Below are 18,933 nucleotides of genomic sequence, written 5' to 3' on the forward strand. Positions count from 1 at the left end.
GTGAAGTGCCATGCATACGAACAGCTGTTCTTGGTTTTGTATCCATTCCCTTTTGGGAATGCTTTTAGTCGCAATGTGCATAAAGTAATAGTTGGCTGCAAGCAACATAGGTTTTTATTTAATGATGCCTAGTTGGAAAAAATAAACTTTAGTGGGCATGTTTTTAAATAGGTCCCAGCCTATCTGATTAGGCAGGATGTTCCTTCTCCAGTTATTGCAGGACTGCCATGGTGGCTGTTCTCTTGCTCCTTTGTATAGAGCTAGAGAGAGAAATCTAGACCGAACAATCTATTTTTTTTTTTTTGGTAATGTGTGTGAGGTTTTTTTGTGCTGCATCTCTTTTTTTTTTTTTTTTTTTTTTTCTTTTTCTCTCCTTGGTAAAATTTCTGTCCTTGGCAAATTAATGCAAAAAATCTGCATCTACCTGTGCTGCATCTTTTTTGATAGCAACTTATTCTTGTCTCCACTTTACTTGTTCTTTAAGTATTCAGCCAAGCATTTTGATCTTAAAGAAGGAAGGAAATAGCCTACATAGCTGCTTTAATGGTTGATTTTTGTACCACGAAATCTAATTTTAAGAAACAGTGTGAATAGCAGGAGTCTATGAGGTAAAAATGGCATTTTGCAGAAGGGAAGCATGGGTTTAAGAATGTCCTAATTTCCCCTGTGCAGACTGCAGATTTTTTTCCGTGTTATATTAGCTGAAATATGAGCTTTGAATCTGTTCTTGGAGATTTTTACTTCTGTATCTTATACCATCAATGCATTCTTTTGTTTAATAGGCCTGTTGAAGAAGAAGTGGTAGACAAGGATAGAATCCTCCAGCAGAAAGAGGCTGAGGTAAGAGGGAGCTTCTAAAACTGTTGTTCTTTAATATAGCACGCTATGTTCCAATTTCAGTATTCTACGTCAACTACTGCCTATGGAGTGTAAGATTTGAGTTCTGAAAAATGACAGACCTAATCTGAACATACAAGTTGCCTGTACAAAGTATTTTTTTGATAGTCACTTGCATACTGTGGATGGTAGGTAGCATGTGGACTCCTGGTTGTAGGCAGGGTATTTATCACTTCCAGTTTGTATGCTAATTTTCCATAAGGATAGTTGCTATTTTTTAGGTATTGAAATCAATATATGTTTGTCAACTACATATGCTGCTTTAACCTTAGTATGTTGGGGTAGTCTAACATCATTTCAGATGTGCATGGCTTACTACAAGCATGTCACCTGTAAATTTCTTCTTACATCTTGCGGCTATGAAGTAGAAAAAGGTTGTTGAGTCTTAAAAATCCCATAATATAATTAATGTGCATGTTTTCGCATCGTAATCTTGACTTGCAGCAAAATTCGTAGTATTTCTGTTGTACCAGTCAACTTATGGATTTGATGTTTTTGATCTGTCATTTCTTACCCTGGTTTAAAGTTATTACTGGGCCTTTCGACTTAACATTTTTATGCTAAAGTTCTAAAGATTCAGAGATTTTTAGCCTAGTACTTAAATTCAAGTAGTACACTGCCAACGCTTATGACTGCTTGCATTGTGAAAACTTAAGACTTGCTGCCAATTGGAAGATAGTGTTTTTTCTGTTGATCCTTCTATTATCCAATTCAGCTGAATCCAAGTCCATAAATGGAGGAAGGCATGATTTAAAAGATCAATGCATATATGCAGTGATTTGGCATAAGAAATAAAAAACTTCAAGCAGTTTTATGTGTTTCTGAGGTGAAAGATTCAGACTCCCGTACATGGAAATTTTTGTAATACAGTTACTTCAGCCTGTGCATTTCCTTTTTCCTTTATAGCATCCATATTTAAAAATAACTAACCCTGGTTAGCTATTGGCTAACCCTGGCATATTGACATAAATAGCAAAAAATTTTCCTAAAAGGAAAACTGATTATCACCGTAACTACTGGTTAATAATATGAATTATTGGACATGAAATGAGCTGTGTGCTTGTTACTGTATAGCTTCGTTTCAGCAACATAAGCACACTTGATGGCCATGCACTTATGAGAGTGGAACTTTTACAGGAATTCTGTACACAAATTAACTGCTTCCCATTTACTGATGTGTGTGTAAAACAACAGTAGACCATCAGTTGATAGCCAGGAATACTGCATGCTTTGAAAATGTCAAGAGTGTTGTTTGGAAATGTTTTTTGTGGTTTTTTTTTCTTTAATGCTTCCAAGATTCAGGCAGTAGACTTAGAGAATTTAAGTCATAACTGTTTCTCCTGGTTTTTGAACTATATAAATTGTACATGTCTGGTAGTTAAGTAGAAACTGGGGTATCCTTGTAGAACTACTTAAGTCTGAAAAAATTCTACTGTAACTGTTTCCCCTAGAAACTGTTGATATAACAGGCACGTTGTTATATATTGGTCTATTCCGATCACTCTTGTGTGAATGTATATGTAGTATTTTATATATAAATACGTATGTAATTTTTTTTATATATATAATATGGCTAAGGGATGAAATACTGAATTTCTTGGAGGACAGTCTCTGGAAGCTTCCTCTGGGAGTAATCATCTCTGAATAGCTGCTGCTGAAGTTGCAGAAGATTAGGTTAGAACTTGAAAAAACAAATAGATTTTTAACTTCTGCATTCTATTGTCCCAAAGAGATCAAGAGGCTTTGCTGAATCTTCTGTAGATAAGCCGGTATGAAATCCCTTCATCTCCATATCATCCCTAAGGTTCAGACTGGGAAAAATCTTGGGAGGAAAGAGGCACAGAGGAAATGGGCTTGCATTCCATGGCCTTTGCAGAGAAAACAAATATCCATTTCCCCTCCTGTTTTGCATTCCCATCAGTAACGGTGCTTGGAGTTCTATTTACAGTTTTGTGAGGTTTATATAACCTTGGAAGGAATGAATGCTTGGGCTAGTGCCAGGATCATCTTTATCAAGGCATCACTTTTGCTAAATGATCTTTTATTATGCCAAAGGATGTGGTCCCCAGTTCAGCAATTTGGAATTGCTAATCTATCATTTTGGATTTATTGCTCAGTCTGGTTGTGCTCTTTGCTTATTTGCAAGTGATGACCTGTTTTTCTGAGCTGGGAAGTGAAAATAAGAAAAAAGCTATCCATGTTCCTTACTGTAAATATGCCGCGGTTCAAATTATTTTGATGTTGTGGGCACAAACTTAAAAGTTTGTAGTGTTGTGCCATACTCTTCCTACTCTGAAAAAAATCTCATAATAAAAGCCTTTCAAAGTTTTGAGAGGCAATACTTCTAGAAAAATGTTAAGGCCATGATTACATGAAATGGCAAGGAACAAACTTCCTCTGATTTTTCCAGTGAGCTACCCTGAGGCTTTGGGCAAATCCCTTTGCTCTGCTCTCTTCAGTGGGGTTGGTCAGCAGTAGGCTGAATACGGTAGAATTAATTGCAATGTTGAAATTGTTTTCTCTTTGTCTTTCAACTTTCTGAATGAGTTTAACCCTTTATCTGATGAGATGAAGAAGCCTGGTTTAGCGTGGGAGTCAGTGGGGGCACAGCCTGCAGCGATGGGCTGCCAAACCGGGGTCTAGCAGCAGTTCTGCAGGTAGGCAAGGATGTGACGAACGCTTATGTGTGTGGGTGGCTGCCTGGTATTGCAGGTATTTGTGTAAGTGTTTTCTTGAAAGATAAGGTGAGAACTTTTATGTGGAGCGACAGCATGACTGCTGATGAAGGTCTGCAGACCTGAGGGAAATAAAAACAGTTTTAAGGTTTGTGTTGTGGAATGCTATTGCCTAGCGCAGGGGAAGGAGGCATGCTTTGTGCAGACTGCTTCAGCCTTCCTCTGTGATGTAGTCTCAGTCCTGAGAGAACATCATGAGAAGAAAACCTGTAATAAGCAATTAGGAATGGGAATCCCTTGGAAGCTGGAATGAAGAATAACTTTTTTTGAGTAATTTTTTTTTGTCCTTCTGAGTTGTTCTTTGAAGGAACAGTGCTTGCTGCCCATGTAGTGTGAAGGCTGTGGCCACAGTGACTTCTGGTATTTATAACATCAATGTGTCCTATGAAAGACATTTATGTCTATGGTAGCCCCTTTTCCAATATAGTAACTTTGTCAAGAGTATTTTTCTCCAGTTAACAAGACTGGTTGTACTCTGTGGTATTGGAAGTATTTTTAACCAATAGCCGCTGTCGTGGGAACGTCCTGGTGTAATGGAAAATCCACTGCCTACAGTTTTCGATCTTGCTCTATTCTTGCAGCCTCTTCCCTTATGAACTTTCTTATGTAAAGGCATGGGCAGAAATAACCGTACTTGGTGTGAGGAGGGGAAGTGTGCCAGTGGGAAGTAGATATTGTTCAGTTTTGAACATTGCTTTTCCTGTGACATCTGTAGGGTTGTCACTGAAAAGCTGCTCACCCTGTTCAGACAGGAGAAGTACTTGTTGGTATTCTGGGCAAACCATACTACATATGAAATCTTGTAGGTAAAGCAATGCTGTGTATCTGTGATTTCTGTCAATGGTGTGGAAGCCATCAGGAAGCTGTGTGGTTCACTTTTAACTGTGCAACCTTAACTCTTGTTTTAAATGTTTCTTTGCTTTCTGCGTTGCTACAGTAGTTATGTGTAGTCACTACTCAGTAGTTACATGACAGTTTGAAGTAAATTTTAGTCCTGACATAAGTAAACTAAGTAGCATTTATACCAAGGTTAAATTTAGTCTTTTGATTTCTGTTATCTGGGACATCACTGGAATTGTTAGTCTTAACAGATTTCCAAACATTGTTTCCTAGCTTCCTTTTCATCATGGGCATTGACCCTATGCTATCATGTTGTAGTATCCTTGAATGACAGTTCCCTGCAGAATATATTAATACTGCTCTTACAAGCAAGAGGGTTTACTGCTGAGCAAGATCAAAGTCATGGTATGCCCTTGATGCTTGCAATTCCCAACAGTGAAGGGAACGCGGATGTTGATATGATATCAATTTCAGTCTTTTGCATGATCTTTTATATTCACCTTTATTAAGAGGAATGATTATTTCTGTCTATGCTGTAGGTCTAGTAAGGTGAAGACACACAAGTTGTTTTTAGCTTGTATTGTAATGTGTAGGAATGGTTCTTATGTCCCGTCCTCTACTTGAAGAGGAATTGTGGAAGAGGCTGGCATGGTTATCACTTTGAGTACAATACAGCTTGATTCTTCTTTTTTTAGTTTTAATTTTAACTTTACACTTGAGCTGACAGGATTCTTACTGTTCAAATGATTTTCTCTCCAAGATATTTGTGTGCATTCTCCCTAAGTTCAGTTATTACCTCTAACTTTAGCCCTGTAGTTAGTTTTAGTGTGTGATATCTATCATTACTCATGGGTTGTCTGCTAAGAATATGGTTACGAAACTGATAGCTGTGAGTTTGCTTAGAGCTCCTGAGAAGCCACAGTTTTACAGCAGAAAGCAACCATTATGGATTGTTTGCATATCAAATGTTCAACAAAAACAAAATAAAATGCTGATGCAGCCCAGGATGCAGTGGAAGAGATAGGTGTGCTTGAGTACCTTTTTATTTTTGTTTTCTTTACTTTGTTTGCCAACTTTCCTTATGAAAAGGAAGCTTCAATGACAACATACCTACTAATAGCCATAGGAGACAGCAACGTGCCTAGTTTTTTTTTAACAGGCTTTGTGCCTGAAAGTTTTTCTGCTGAATTATGCTAAAATAGCTTTAGAAACTTGTCATTATTTAGCTAATGGATGAGACTGACACTCCACCAGCAGATCTCAAAATACCACATCAAATGGAAAAGGAAAATCTTCTTACAATCGTAATGTTAGAGCAGAGTAGGTCTCCTAGTGCTTTTGTCCTACCTTACATTTGAGTCATATGCAGCATCTGATTTCTTTCATGGTGTGGGCATATTTTTATCAATTAAGGTTAAGAAAATATGAGACTTGATGCTGTATTTAAGTCTTAAAATATGATGTTGGCTATTTGCAGAATGCTACATTTGAGCAATCACCATAATACATGTGCAGCAGTATCTTCCCCTGTGATTACTGAATGGTTTCTATTTTGGGAATGTTTCATGGCTCAGCTTGGAGTACTCTTGGGAATGCTCAAGTAGGCGAGCTTCCAAAAAGCTAGTTTTATTCCGATGGTAAATCTGCAGAGGCAGTTCAAAAGACCAGGTGTCTTACATTTTTACAAGTTGATCTTTGGAACTTTTTTCTTTGACCATGGAATCAATGCAACTCTCATTTCTGACACTTTCTGCTTTTTTTTTCTCTCCTTCCTGCAGCATTATGCCATCTTTTTCATCAGAAGCTTTTTAAGTGTTCAGCAGGAAGGTGTAGATGGGTATATAATAATCATTACAGACTTAGGTGTATCTCGTGCTGTTCCTGTGTGAATCTCCTTTTGTCAGAGCGTATCTACGCTGCAGTCACAGGAACCTGAATTGGCCTCTGCTGAACCCTGTGGTGCTGCAGCAAGAGGATAGGTACCAGTATATATATGCCAGCTAGTTTTAGGCAAGCTCTGTTATCTCTGGCTATGCTGCAAGCTCTGCACTTCAGTTTCTTCTCTTTCCCAAATCTGTATCTGAGGTCAGGCAAGAAAAAGTGATATAGGCATTTGCAGTTAATTTTTCCCTGTTTTCAGCTTTTTTTTTTTAAAGCCCAGACAGCTCAACACCACATACATGTAGTCAAGCATTTATCACAGATTCTTTTGTATTGAATCACAATAGCTAATGTGGTTGACTGGGTGAAAATACAATATACTTGCTTAAACGTAGCAGTTCTTTTTGAGTTGAAGAGGTTTTGTTGGTTTGTTTTTTCCCCAGAAAATAAATGAGAGCAATTCTCTTAACTACTTTTTCCTAAAGGAGAAAAAAGCTCAGTATATTAAAACCTACACAATTATTCTTAGAATAATGAAAACTTGCTATACAAGCCTGAGATTATTACATGATCTCTAGTTTGAGATGGACTCGTATTTTATGGAATGTGCATGGAAGTTGCAGCCTATTTCTTTTCACTTTGCAAGACAGGGCACTTGCAATTGTGTATGTGGAGCTTCTCCACCTGCATCTGGAAGGAAATACCTAGTCATTTGTAAACCAAATCAGAAGTATTTGCATATACATTTTGAAATTCTATATTAGTGTTTCTTATTTTTTTCTTAGGAACATAAAATAAATGTTAATTTTTAAAGAGGAAAAAAAAAGCATTTTCTATAACTGGCCTTTTATGAGATGGAAATTAACTTATAAATGTCATAAGAAAAATGCCTTTAAGAAAACAGTTATTTCCAGAAAGGTCATTGTTTAGATGTAAAAAATATTGGTGCTTAATATGTTTAGTCTGTCTTTCCAAATGTTGTAAACATCTTTCTATTTTGCTTTTGAAGTAGTTTTTAAATTCCGTCTGCATGTTCAGCTGTTAACTCTGCAAATTATTAGCAACAGTATCTATCTGGTTAGCCACAAGATGAGTATTGTGCTTTGAGCACTTGTATCAGGACAAAGCTGCCTCGGCGCTCTCAAGTGGTGTATTTCTGTACACACGTAAAGGGCATGTTTTCTTTATTGTAGATTAAATGTTAACTCACAGGTCTGCAAACTTCAAAAGATTTGTATTTTATTGCTTAATTTCCATTATAAGTATTTTTAGAAATCTTTTGTGAAAGTTAGATGTAGTGCATTAAAAAATCTGAGATGGGTAAAAGAACGTATTCAATCAGGTGAATTAATCTAAAATTTCCAATTCATAAAGAGGCAAATTGAATCTGCATTCTACCATGGAAGAAAAAGATTTAAAGTTTCATGGATTTTGGATTCCTTATGAAATTGTTTTAAACACATGGGTGGTTTTATCTTACAGCTGCGCCGCATGCAGGAGATGATTGCACAGATGCAAGCCCAAATGAGGATGAAGCCTGGTGATGATTAAGATGCTTAACATCTGGATGCATCAGGTACAACTTTTCTGACTTGTTTACTCTTCTTACGTAAGATTTTCACAATGATTATTGTTAATTTTGCACTTTGGACTTGCTTTTACAGTACTTACAGAAAAAAATTGAGTGATGTTCTGGGTAAAGTAGAAAAAATCTGCAGATGTTACGTTTCCAGCTGTTTTTAAGACCTGTAAATGCTTATCTTCAATGCCTTATTTTTGGATCATCTGGCTTTGTTTCTGTTAGCAAAAGCTGCTGAGAAAATTAATTTGACTATATATCAACAAAAGTTAGGGTGTTTGAGGGTATGTAGGCTGCTGAATGTACAGCAGTTTTTTCAAAGAACCAAACAAAATTTTAGACAAACTGGTTACTGGTACTGAATATAGACTCCCTTGATATCATCTATGATATGTTAGGTGGGATCAGAGTGAGTGAAGAAAAAAAAAATTCTTGTGGCAAATATTCATGCTTTCTTCAGAATGCAGCTCTTCTGGCATAATTTCTCTTTTAAATGCAAGAATAAAAAACAAAAGGATATGAGGAGTCTTGTTGCTTAATACTGCAGTTTAATACTCTAGTTGTGATTGCTGGTCTTCTGGAATGTAAAGCTTGAATAAAATGGATTATATTATCCCTTATGACCTTGTGGCAGCTGCCAACATTCCAAGCCTAAAATAAGGAGATTTTTTTTGTTGCCTTTATTTGAACCTTCAGTCTTCCTGTTTATATTTAAAAAAAAAAAAAGAAAAAAAACAAGAAAAAAACCAAGAAAACCCCAAACAACCCCAGAAAAAAATCTCCTAAGGAATAAACTTATTCACTGGGTTCCTATTTAAGCAGATGTTAATAGTTTTACTTGTATGTGCACTGTGATCTTTGAGTGAAGTAGTTAAGGGGGGAAAAAAGTAATTCAAACTCAGGTTTCTTACTGTCACAATTCCAAGTCTTACAGATAGAGAAGTCTTCACATCATGTCTTCCAGCTTCCATACTAAGACATATTTTCCCAGAGTTGGAAATCTAAACACTGAGGATAATTTTGTGGCTGACCATGCAGTGTATGCGATAGCAGTGTCTGATATAAAGCTCTTACTTCCCCAGACAGGAGCTGGTAATTATGCATCCTGTTAAATATTTTAGTCTGAACTGAAGGTCCCAAGTTTTCATGCTGGCTTTGTTATCATATGGCCAAACTCTGACCACTTGTGAAAATGGCTGTTTGATGTAGGAAACCTTATGTAGTGTAAATTATTATTAGTGTTCTTTGCAAAGGAGCTCAATTCTTTCTGCAGCTTACAAATCACATTTAATCACATGACATCCTTTAAAACTGATACTTGGTAAGAAAAAAGAATCACCCTAAATCTAACAGGCTTGTCCATAGTTGTTGCTTGCAGAGCACAGGATGCCAAATGATACAGATATATTCAGAGCTCTTTCTTCAGTTCCTAGATACTGGATTTGCTGTGAAATGAGTATCTGAGGGCTAATAGGATGCCGTATTTCCACTAGTAGTTAGCTAGTAATGGCACCAGAATTCCCTGTGTTTCACAGCTTCTGGCAATACTAGATGTGGTATTTATAAAAACAAATTGGAGCATGGTTTGTCCCAGGCTGAATTTGCAGCCATGGATACATAAGTAAACAGATTTCTGAGCATGCTCAAGTGCATCCAAGTGAAATGTTATTTTGTAGATACTTTACATTGCTAATCTGGAATACATCTTGAAGTGCTGAATGTGTTCAGCAGGAGAGCTTTGCAGATTTAACTCAGCATCCACATGATCTTGTTTTGATTTAGTTTGAACTAAGGCTTAAAGTTAGTTGGCCTGAAATATTGAAAGTGAACAAATCTGAGAAGGATTTGAATGAGATCTTCATATGTGGAGGTCCTGCTGTTTCCTTGGAATCTGCTGAACTACGTTTCTGCAGCTACTATGGAAATTGTATTGTTTGACAGATTGCTTTCAGAAAAGAATTTTGAACTTCTTTTTTGCTACCCTTGAGATATTGATTGATAGACTTTTAGCATAATTTGTTGGCTAATAGGCACAGTCAGAACTGCAATTGCAGTCCTGCTAAACCAGAGTGCTGCTGTATGATGCTGTCAGCATGTTGAAGTGAATCCTCACCTAGAAGTTAGCCTTAGGGAAGTTTCTCTCACGCATGTTAACGGACTTTGCAGTTCAGGAGGAATGGTAATGTCAACCTCCAGCATTCCTGTCAGGTGTATTTGCTGTATTTTATTGAACTTGCTATTTCCAGAGAAGCCAGGAAACTTGTAATTAGCACAGTAGTTAACAGAACCAAACTACCGACAAATTTAAATATACTTGATATCAATCTTTTTTTCTATCACAGCTTATCTTGAGCATCTCTCAGGTTCTAGTTTTACAAGAACTTTAAAGGATCAGCTCTGTTCCTGAAAGCATGGTCTTTCCTCCAATTGCTCTTTTACACCCTTACTTATCTTTGTGCTGAGAAAAATATGTAACTTGATGGGTAATTTATGTAAAAAATTAACACTTTCACTCTTTTTATTTTGGATAAATATGTATTTACTGATATTTTTTTTTTCCTTCAAAAGTACCATAAAATATTTTCCCTTTCAAAAAGCACAGATACAAAGATGTTTTCAGACATTTTGGGAAAAGAGAGGTATGGTGTAAATGCCTTCATAGATAAGAGCTGGAAAGTAAACAGCAGGATAATGAAATGTGGTGATATCCAAATATGTGAAATAACCACTTCTGGTTTCAGATGTATTTCGGAGTGGGGAGAAGATTGCAGAATGCTTTGGGGTTTTCTGGAAAGAGTCTGGCGTTGCATAATGATTAAGAAGCGCTAAACTCAAATCCTTGCCAAAAAGACTGGCGAGCTTGCATTATTGTAAAGTGCTACACAGATGGGATGACTGGAAGGTCTGGTTTGCCTGATCCCTTTTGAATAGGGGCATCTTTAAAGGTTTTATAGAAAGAGCAAGGGTAGAATTTACTTCAAGCAGTTTCCTTTACTTTCAAGGCTAGAGAAAAAGAAGCATAAGGGGAGTGACAAAGGCAAAGATTACATGCAGGGAATATCTTCAGTTTCCAAAGAAGATGGACAGATTTCTTGCTGTGGAAAAGTAGAAACCTGAAGGGGAGTGAAGAGGGGCGTTGGTGGGGACTGGGTTAGAGGGAGGAAGGGAAGATGATTTTGGGAATGGTAGTGACCAGTGTGCCAGCTGCAGTCTTTGACAAAAGCCTGTGAGTACAGGCTTACTCTACATGATGGTGGTGATTATGAGCTTTTGAGAGCAGCCCTGACAAAGGTTTGTTGACCTACACTTTTCTGTTTCCTCTAAACATTTCATAGCTTCTCTGTACAAATAGTGCATGTTGGAGGTGTTGGTAGTGGTCCATGTGAAGCATGGTAAAGACTTCCAAGACAAGCTTGATTTTTCAGATTTTTTGCTTCCAAAATGCAAGACACTGCTGTAAAGTGTAGGAGCTTATTGCTTCTTATATTTGACAGTTCAAATGAAGGACTGTAGAGGAAGGAGATGGAGGGGTGGAACAAGTAACCAAAAACTAAAACAGATTTAGTTTTATGTGGATACTCCAATACAAAATGCTTTTGAAATAAGCCTGCAGTAATTCTAACAGCATATTTTTTTAGTTTCTCAACTTGTCCATCTCAGATGAGCAACTATTATGAAAAGCTGGAATTATTTTTTCAAATGAAATGGTTATTGATGGGCGTTTCTTCCCTTTCCTTCTCTGTTTCTGAAAGCATGGCTCTTTGCAATCTGTTTTCCTCTTGTTATTCTTACAAATCTGGATTGTCTGTCTTCTGCTAAGCATCAAGATCATACTGGGACAAACCAGTAACAGAAGCCAGGCTATGGAAAACAAATATAGCCAGCTGGAAATGTAGTTATGGTTAGGGAAATGTGTTCAGAAAAAAAACCCAAGCATCTTGCACTTAATATCTGTAGGATGTTGAAAATTCTTTTAGTACAGCTCATGATTTCCACAAGTATTTTTAAAGCCTCCTGAGCTCACTGACAGTTCTGATTCTTGATAAGAACAGTACTAGAGGAACCAAACAGCTAGTTCTTTCTACCAATGAATTGACATCATGTAACAGAACAACACAAAGCATTGTCATAGCAACCAGCTTTCTAAAACGATGCTGCTGAATGCTGAATTGATCTGATGAGAAATGTCATTTGAGGAAGTAAAGATCGTGTTGTAGTTTTTGGCAGCTAAAATTGAGAGCCTAGAGAATGCGAAGTTTGGGCAAATTTGTAGCATTTGGAACAGCTGCCTGGCACTGCCAGTGGATGTTTCCATGGCCAGAAACTAGACTAGAAGAGCACCATCGTTCTCCAGCTCTTTTCAGCTCTTCTGACTGTGGAGTTGTTCAGCAAACCCTGCTTTGATGGGCTAGCACAAGTTTTTGTTTCCCTTAAAGAGTAGGCTTCTGATAAAATTGTTGGTTTTCCTCTGCTACTGTACAACTGAAGTGCTGAACTTGTGTGGCTCCATGGGACCTGGAAATTAACTTGTATAGCAAGGTCTTAGCAGAGTCCTCAAGAGCCACCTCGTAGTTGGTGCCCACCTGCCCTTGTGTACAATGTGCCGAGAGCCAGATGACAGAGTCATGTTACGGCTTTTAATCCTTGATGTATAGAACAATAATGCTTTCATTTGACGTTGTTAATCTAAAAATAGTATCTTACATCTCCCTGTTAGTTCATACTGCTCTCAGTTGGTGAAACAGTTGTGTTACTGGATTGTAAGTAGAACGTAATAAAGACGTTGTTGTACTTCTCACCTAGAAATAGCGGTGTACCATTTCTAACACTGTAGGGTTTATGCATCTTGAAAAGCACATTCCCATTGAGACCAATTTCCAGAACTGCTATACTTATAGAGGAGAGAGAAATGGTCCCCCCACCTCCCAAACCCCCAAATACACTCTACTTTGCAGACTTAAAAGCTTTCCAAGGAATGACACAATGTTTGCAAACCATTTTATGGTATACACAAATGGTATTGAAACACCCAATAGCAAGTTTTTCTGATATTTTCACGTAATTGCCCAAACTGTATCTTAATAAATTCTGTCAGCAAATGGATTAATGCAAATTGATTCAGTTTTTGCTGAGCGATCCCAGAGAATATAAAATTCCTAATGGGTCACTGCAGAAATCTTGTTTTGTGGGGAATTGTCAGGGGTGAGTGGAAGTATATTTATTTGCTTTTCAGTAATGTGTCGATGCCTTGGGAAAAACGAAGTCCGCAGTGCAGCGGCTACAGTGGCATTCTCAATTCTTGTGAATACGTGCAGTGGCACCTTGCGCTCTGCCTCTGAGAGGCTTGATTACCCAGGAATGACACAGTGACATATTCCACCTCTTCCTGTGGCTGTGACACATGGCTGAATCCAGTACAGCTGTTGGATGCATATGGGATGCAGGGAGTGAGGAGAGGTGCTTGCTGCCAGAATTTCTCAGGCATTAGTGGGCCTGAGGAGTGGAGTACACAGACCTACCAGGTCCGTGCCAGAGCCTGGCGTGGCATCACAGGCGACCTGTAAATGCTTCAGGCCACCTTTTACTGAATAAACGTTTTCAGAGAAACATTTCTTACAGGTCTGGAGCTTGCAGCCTGGTGTGTATGTGTGACTCAGTGGATATTAAACCTATTAGCATATTAAATTAACTAATAAACATTGGAAAGCAGTTCAAAGCCCAGTTTTGTTACTTAGTGTATACACTTGACTGATGACGTTTGCCATGGGGCAGAATAAGGTGTTGCTACAGACAAGCAAAAGGAAGGGGAACAAACTTGAAGCAGTGAAGTCAACAGAATGACTGAAATATCAGAAAACCAAAATATTAGGAGTGTGAGTGATAAAATGAGTCAAAACTAGCCAACAACATGACATTGGTGTCATCCAGTAGTCATTCTTTTTTGAAAGATGCCATTTCTCAAAGTTCTTGCTAATGATTTGACACTCAAAGGGCTGTAGCTACAACAAAAAATGAGTGCTATCTGAAGAAAAAAAATTTAGGTCAGTGAGAAAATGTAACTGCTAACAAAACAAATTTCTCTCGCTAGGAATTCAGAAGTGTAGATAGAGGGATGTCAGGTTGCCCTGCATTGTAGTGGTGGTCTTGGAAGCAGCTGAGGGGGAGGCAAACCCATTCCTTCCAAAGGGTTTTGACACCTTTACAAATACAGGATTGTGAGCTGTCTGACCATGTACATCAGAGTGCAGGCGTATGTAGTGCTAGCTACGTTACTGAGCAAGCTTTGTTTTAATGGCGTACTGGAGAAATGTGTTGTCTTTCTTAAATAGTGGTATGAATTCACAGTGCAGATGGAGGCATTTATTAAAGCTAGGTATTGGTGAAAAGACTATGGGGGACTGTGAGGTTAGTCTAATAAAACTGGAGATCAAATTTGTAAAGAACGGTATCAATCTAATGCATCCTAAAATATTGTCTCCTAAGGAGATTAGGAGGAAAGAGCAGTGAAATGAATCCATGCTGAAAATGCAAAACATACTTTGCCCAAGTATGTTCTAAGAGCATATAAAATGTCGATATCGTGTTGCTAATGCTGGTAACATCAGTGCACAGCTGCGCCAATAACCCGAGCCTTCATGTTTATTGGAAATTCCGGTCTTTTTGTGAGTCTGAAACATCAGTTATGGTTTCATGTTGAGGTATCTTCTGTAACAGATTAGAGTTAGGCAGGCAGTGGCAGAAATCTAGTTTCTTTTTCATACTTGAAGCAGCAGTGTAGCACAACCGGCTAATTTTGAATTTGAATATTGAATTTGATTAGCAATGTATGGACTCTGGCTTTAAAGCCTTAATGCTGGCTCGCTTGTTCTGGTTATGGGAAGTGATGGCCTCCTTAAAATGTTAAGTAACTGTGTTGAACAGAATTCCCTCTGTGAGAATGGCAGAGAGCAAAGGACCCTGTTGTCAGCTTCCCTTGCTCCTTACCTCAAATGTAGTCTGGACGAGTGGTGCACTGTACTTTACAATGAGTTGACACAACAATGTTTTCTAGGATATTTCTTTTTTTCTATCCAGGTGAATGCTTAGATTAAGCTATTTTTTTCTTGTTGGGAATGAGTATTTCTGTGACTGGAGAATTTGAGGTGTCTCCCGAGTTCCAAATCTGACATGGCTTCTTAAGCAGGGCCTAATTTTCAGGGAAAGCTGGAATTCTGCTTTCTTTGCAGCAGCCTTGTTGATTGGCAAGTAGCTATAGAGGCATCCAAAAGCGATAGTTATTTTTGAAATTACAAACCGGTATCCCTTCTTTCAGCCATATGAATACTGCTGCGTGAATACTTGAAAAAAATCTGTTTGCTTTCCTGTTTTACCTAAGCAGTGTTGTAAAAGTTGTTTGTGCATGACATCAAACTCACTGCTTACTTTTAGCCCTGTTTAGATAAATGGTTTTCATTTTCCTCACCAGAAGTAACGCTTCGTATACCAGACTGACTGACGTTGGTTTCTTGTGTGCATTACTGTTGAGATGAGCTGTAACGCAGTCCTTGTATTCGTGCTTAAGTACGTACGTAACTAAAAACAGATTCTCACTTACGTGCTCTATTAGACATTTCTGATAAATATTTGGAGCCAAACTGCATCTGACTCAGCTGATCTAGTTCTAACATAGGTCCCTGCAATGCAGTAACTGAAATGCCCTGTTCCCAGGATTACACTGCTTTGCTCGGAAGGGCTCAGGCTGCCCCAAACACTCTGACGTGTTGAGAGTGATGAGAGTTTGTCCTTTCTAATGCTCTTTGTTTTCCACTTCTGTTCGCAGCAGTATACGGTTCTCTAAGTGGATGGGTGCTCTGTTTTCTTTGACCGAATGGTAACGTTCAAATGCAAAAGCTGGATGCCGCAGATCAAGACCTGCGTTAAAACAAACACAAAGTCTGAAGATCATGTTGTAAAACGGCTTGTTTTATATATTCAATGTTAATCAAGTTATATTGTATCTTTTTTGATTCTTTTGGTAACACTGTCTTCATACTTATAAATGTGGTTTTATTATTCTTCCTATACCTTTTTATACGAAAACTGATATAGTACACTGTTTGGACTAGTCATTGTGATGGGTTTAAGGAGTTAATCGTGTATCTGCTAGGTTATTCTGGACAGTTTCGTGATACTAAAAGACTTTTTGGCCTGTTTACAGTAGACGTATGTGTGTTTGCACGGTATCATAACTTTCACTTGCCATCTTAAGTCATTGTGTATCCTATCGGTTTTTCATAACTTTCTCTGTGCTTTGGTTACTTTTGAAGCTTCATCTCTGGTGATTTATATTTGTGTAATGTATGAGAAAACATACAAAACACCGATTCACCAGTGATGCAAAGAAGCTGACTTTTCTAAATCATCGTGCCTTAACGTACCATAAACACTAAGCATGCCAACAACTTCTTGTGGATGCCTCTGAAGATTTGTCTTTGGGTCTCAAGTATTGATTGCAAGAATTTATCACAGGCATTTTTATCTGTCAGCTGAGCGATGGCATGTACTGAACTTTTGATATACCATAACACTAATTTTCATTGAAGTTTTGTAATAAATTGTCTGAATGTGGAAAATGTTGGATTTTGGGGTGGTTTTTGTTGGTTTTTTTGGCTTTTGGCTTTTTTAAGCTAATGCGTGAGATATTGTAAGACGTACAAACTGCTTTGATTTAATTTCAAAACAACTTTAAAAGTGTTTTAACTGGAAGTTAGGTAGCAAGACTTTGCATCCATTTTTTTATTTTTCAAAGTTCATTAGGCACCTACTGACATCTGTTAGGTGTATGAATATCTTGGAAAATCTGATCGCACACCTTAGTTTATAAATTCATGAATGTTGCTGTTTCCTTTGTTATTACTGACTGATTGCATAGCTCTCTTCTGCATGCTTTTGTAGTCTTGTGTGTATTATATATGCATAAGCGTAAATTCTTTTGCAAATATGGGATTGAGACTCTTTGTCTTCTGTACTAAATTGGAGTGTCTTTCATGTAATGATTAGCCCTAATTTTGCTGTCTAGCAATGAGTGTTTCATCAGGAGAGGATTAACAAATGATTTGCATTACAGGGATGCATATTTGGCTTGTTTGTTGAATTGCATAAAATGGACATTACATTGTTATCTCAGTGGCTGCTATAATGAATTTGAAAGAAGAAATGGAGTGACAGATTTGTGTTTCTACAAAGTCTCTTCAGGTTTTATGAAGATTTGAATTGTAAGCATGTCTGTTGAGCAGGCCAAGGTGAGAGATTTAATGGTAAACACTTGCTCATGAATTGTGTGCACCTTTCTTACTGGTTTTCTTCCAGAATTTTGCATCATATTTTGCAACCTTCTTAAAATGATATGTTGTCCATTTGTGTTTGTGAAGGTCAGGACAACCACACGTCTCCTGAGAAACCAAGACTTTGGTTACATACTACATACCTTGGTTACATACTGGATTAGTGCTCTGAACAAAGGTAACACGAAAGCTTCATCTTTCAAAGCAAACTAGGACAATGGGGAAACAGACTTTCAATTTTTTAATTTTATTAAAAATGGAGCTTCTCCCCCTTTTCAAAGCAAGGCACCTAAAGTCACTGTCAATTCTTGTGTGTGTGAAGCCGCAATGAACAGACTTTCACTAGCAGATACTGTTTATTGATCAATACACTTTGCCTCCTTCTAACTTGTGAATTCCAGCTGGAGCGTTTTGGCTCAAAACTTGAGATCTAATTGAATAATAGTCCAAGAAGGGCTTGTAGTACTGCTGATACCATACCCGAGTGCTTTCTTTTCAACGTAGGCTCAGTGTTTATGCCCTCTACCATTTCTTTGATGTTGTCTGATGTTAATCGTCAGTTACATTTGAACTCGGTTTTGTTAAAATATTTCACAGTTTAATATGGGAACATATATTTGTTAAACTAAGTCTTTGCTACTGTGAAGATCTCTGGAGAGAGGACTCTGGCTAGAGCCTAATTTCTGACCTTGCATTTCCATTCCCATCTGTGTCAGCAGTGCCAGGGCCATGGAAGACAAGTCCTTTTTTCTGAATTCCACCCCGGCCTTCTCTGGGCTGACACTTTCCAGCATGTAATGCCCACATGTAACTATTTTAACCACTGTTCAGCAGGATCAAGGAGGTGACTGCAGTCCTTTTGGTCTTTATTAGATTTAAAACACTGGCAGACGATAAAACAACTCATGAAAGGTTGATTGGCTTGTTGGGGCCTTTAATTGTGGTGTAGAGTTTGTAATTGTCTGTGGCTCTCTAGCATTTAAAAACAAGCAAATACACTGACAATTACCTTATTTACTTTTTTTTCCTGATGCTTTGAATCAATGGCTAAAAGTGAACTCAGGATGAGTTAATGGGTTTTTAAAACATACGTGCCTGGGATTGCCAACCTCTAGTCTTGGAAGTGTCTCCTTGTTTTGATTTGAGGGATGTTTTAAATGAGAAGCTGGAAGAAATGGCAAGATAAATGCTGTGATGACTGCAAGGATTTGAAAAGTTTGCACTGTGGCATCAGTGTCAGGTTTTTTTGTTCTGAAGTAGGGGAGTGTCCTTGCACTTGTGAGGCCATCACCATGCCAAGCTGATCCTGTCCTGTTTTCAGGAGACTTTCAAGTTTGATTATTTATGTGTCCTTGAAAAGTGGAAAGCATGACCCCTCCCCGCAGCTGCAGAAGTTTGGGGAGGGATCTGGGTGTCCTGAGGCTTCACACCCCTCTCTCTTTGCTCCTTTACTGTTGAGTTGAGGTTCCTATGAGCTGTTCTTAAATTGTGTGCTACGACTACTTTTGGACTGTTTAAAATTCATTTCTCTCCTGCCTTTCCTTAAAAAGTTATACTGGTGGCTTTTACCTAAAATAACTTTCCATATCACCTCTTTAAAATGTTTTAATGGAAACCGAGCATACATTCCTACTTTGTGCAGTACGGTTGCAGTATGATTCAAGACTTCCCACTGTAT

At 38.0% G+C, this 18,933-nt stretch overlaps 1 protein-coding gene across 5 annotated transcripts in view; it reads left to right on the top strand.

Annotated features, from left to right (window-relative positions):
- LOC129213989 (septin-2) overlaps positions 1-16,544 on the top strand; it is a 38,071-nt gene extending 21,527 nt beyond the window's left edge. For 4 of the 5 annotated variants that reach the window (XM_054844952.1, XM_054844954.1, XM_054844955.1 and 1 more), the window contains 3 exons: positions 783-840; positions 7,836-7,929; positions 15,752-16,544. In XM_054844952.1, the coding sequence (XP_054700927.1) occupies positions 783-840; positions 7,836-7,904 (127 nt within the window). In that variant the 3' untranslated portion in view covers positions 7,905-7,929; positions 15,752-16,544. The remainder of the gene's footprint in view (positions 1-782; positions 841-7,835; positions 7,930-15,751) is intronic. The other variant, XM_054844953.1, reaches the window with a different exon arrangement.
- The last annotated feature ends 2,389 nt before the right edge of the window (positions 16,545-18,933 follow it).

This window comes from Grus americana, chromosome 16 (genome assembly GCF_028858705.1).
Source record: "Grus americana isolate bGruAme1 chromosome 16, bGruAme1.mat, whole genome shotgun sequence".
Classification (NCBI taxonomy): Eukaryota; Metazoa; Chordata; class Aves; order Gruiformes; family Gruidae; genus Grus; species Grus americana.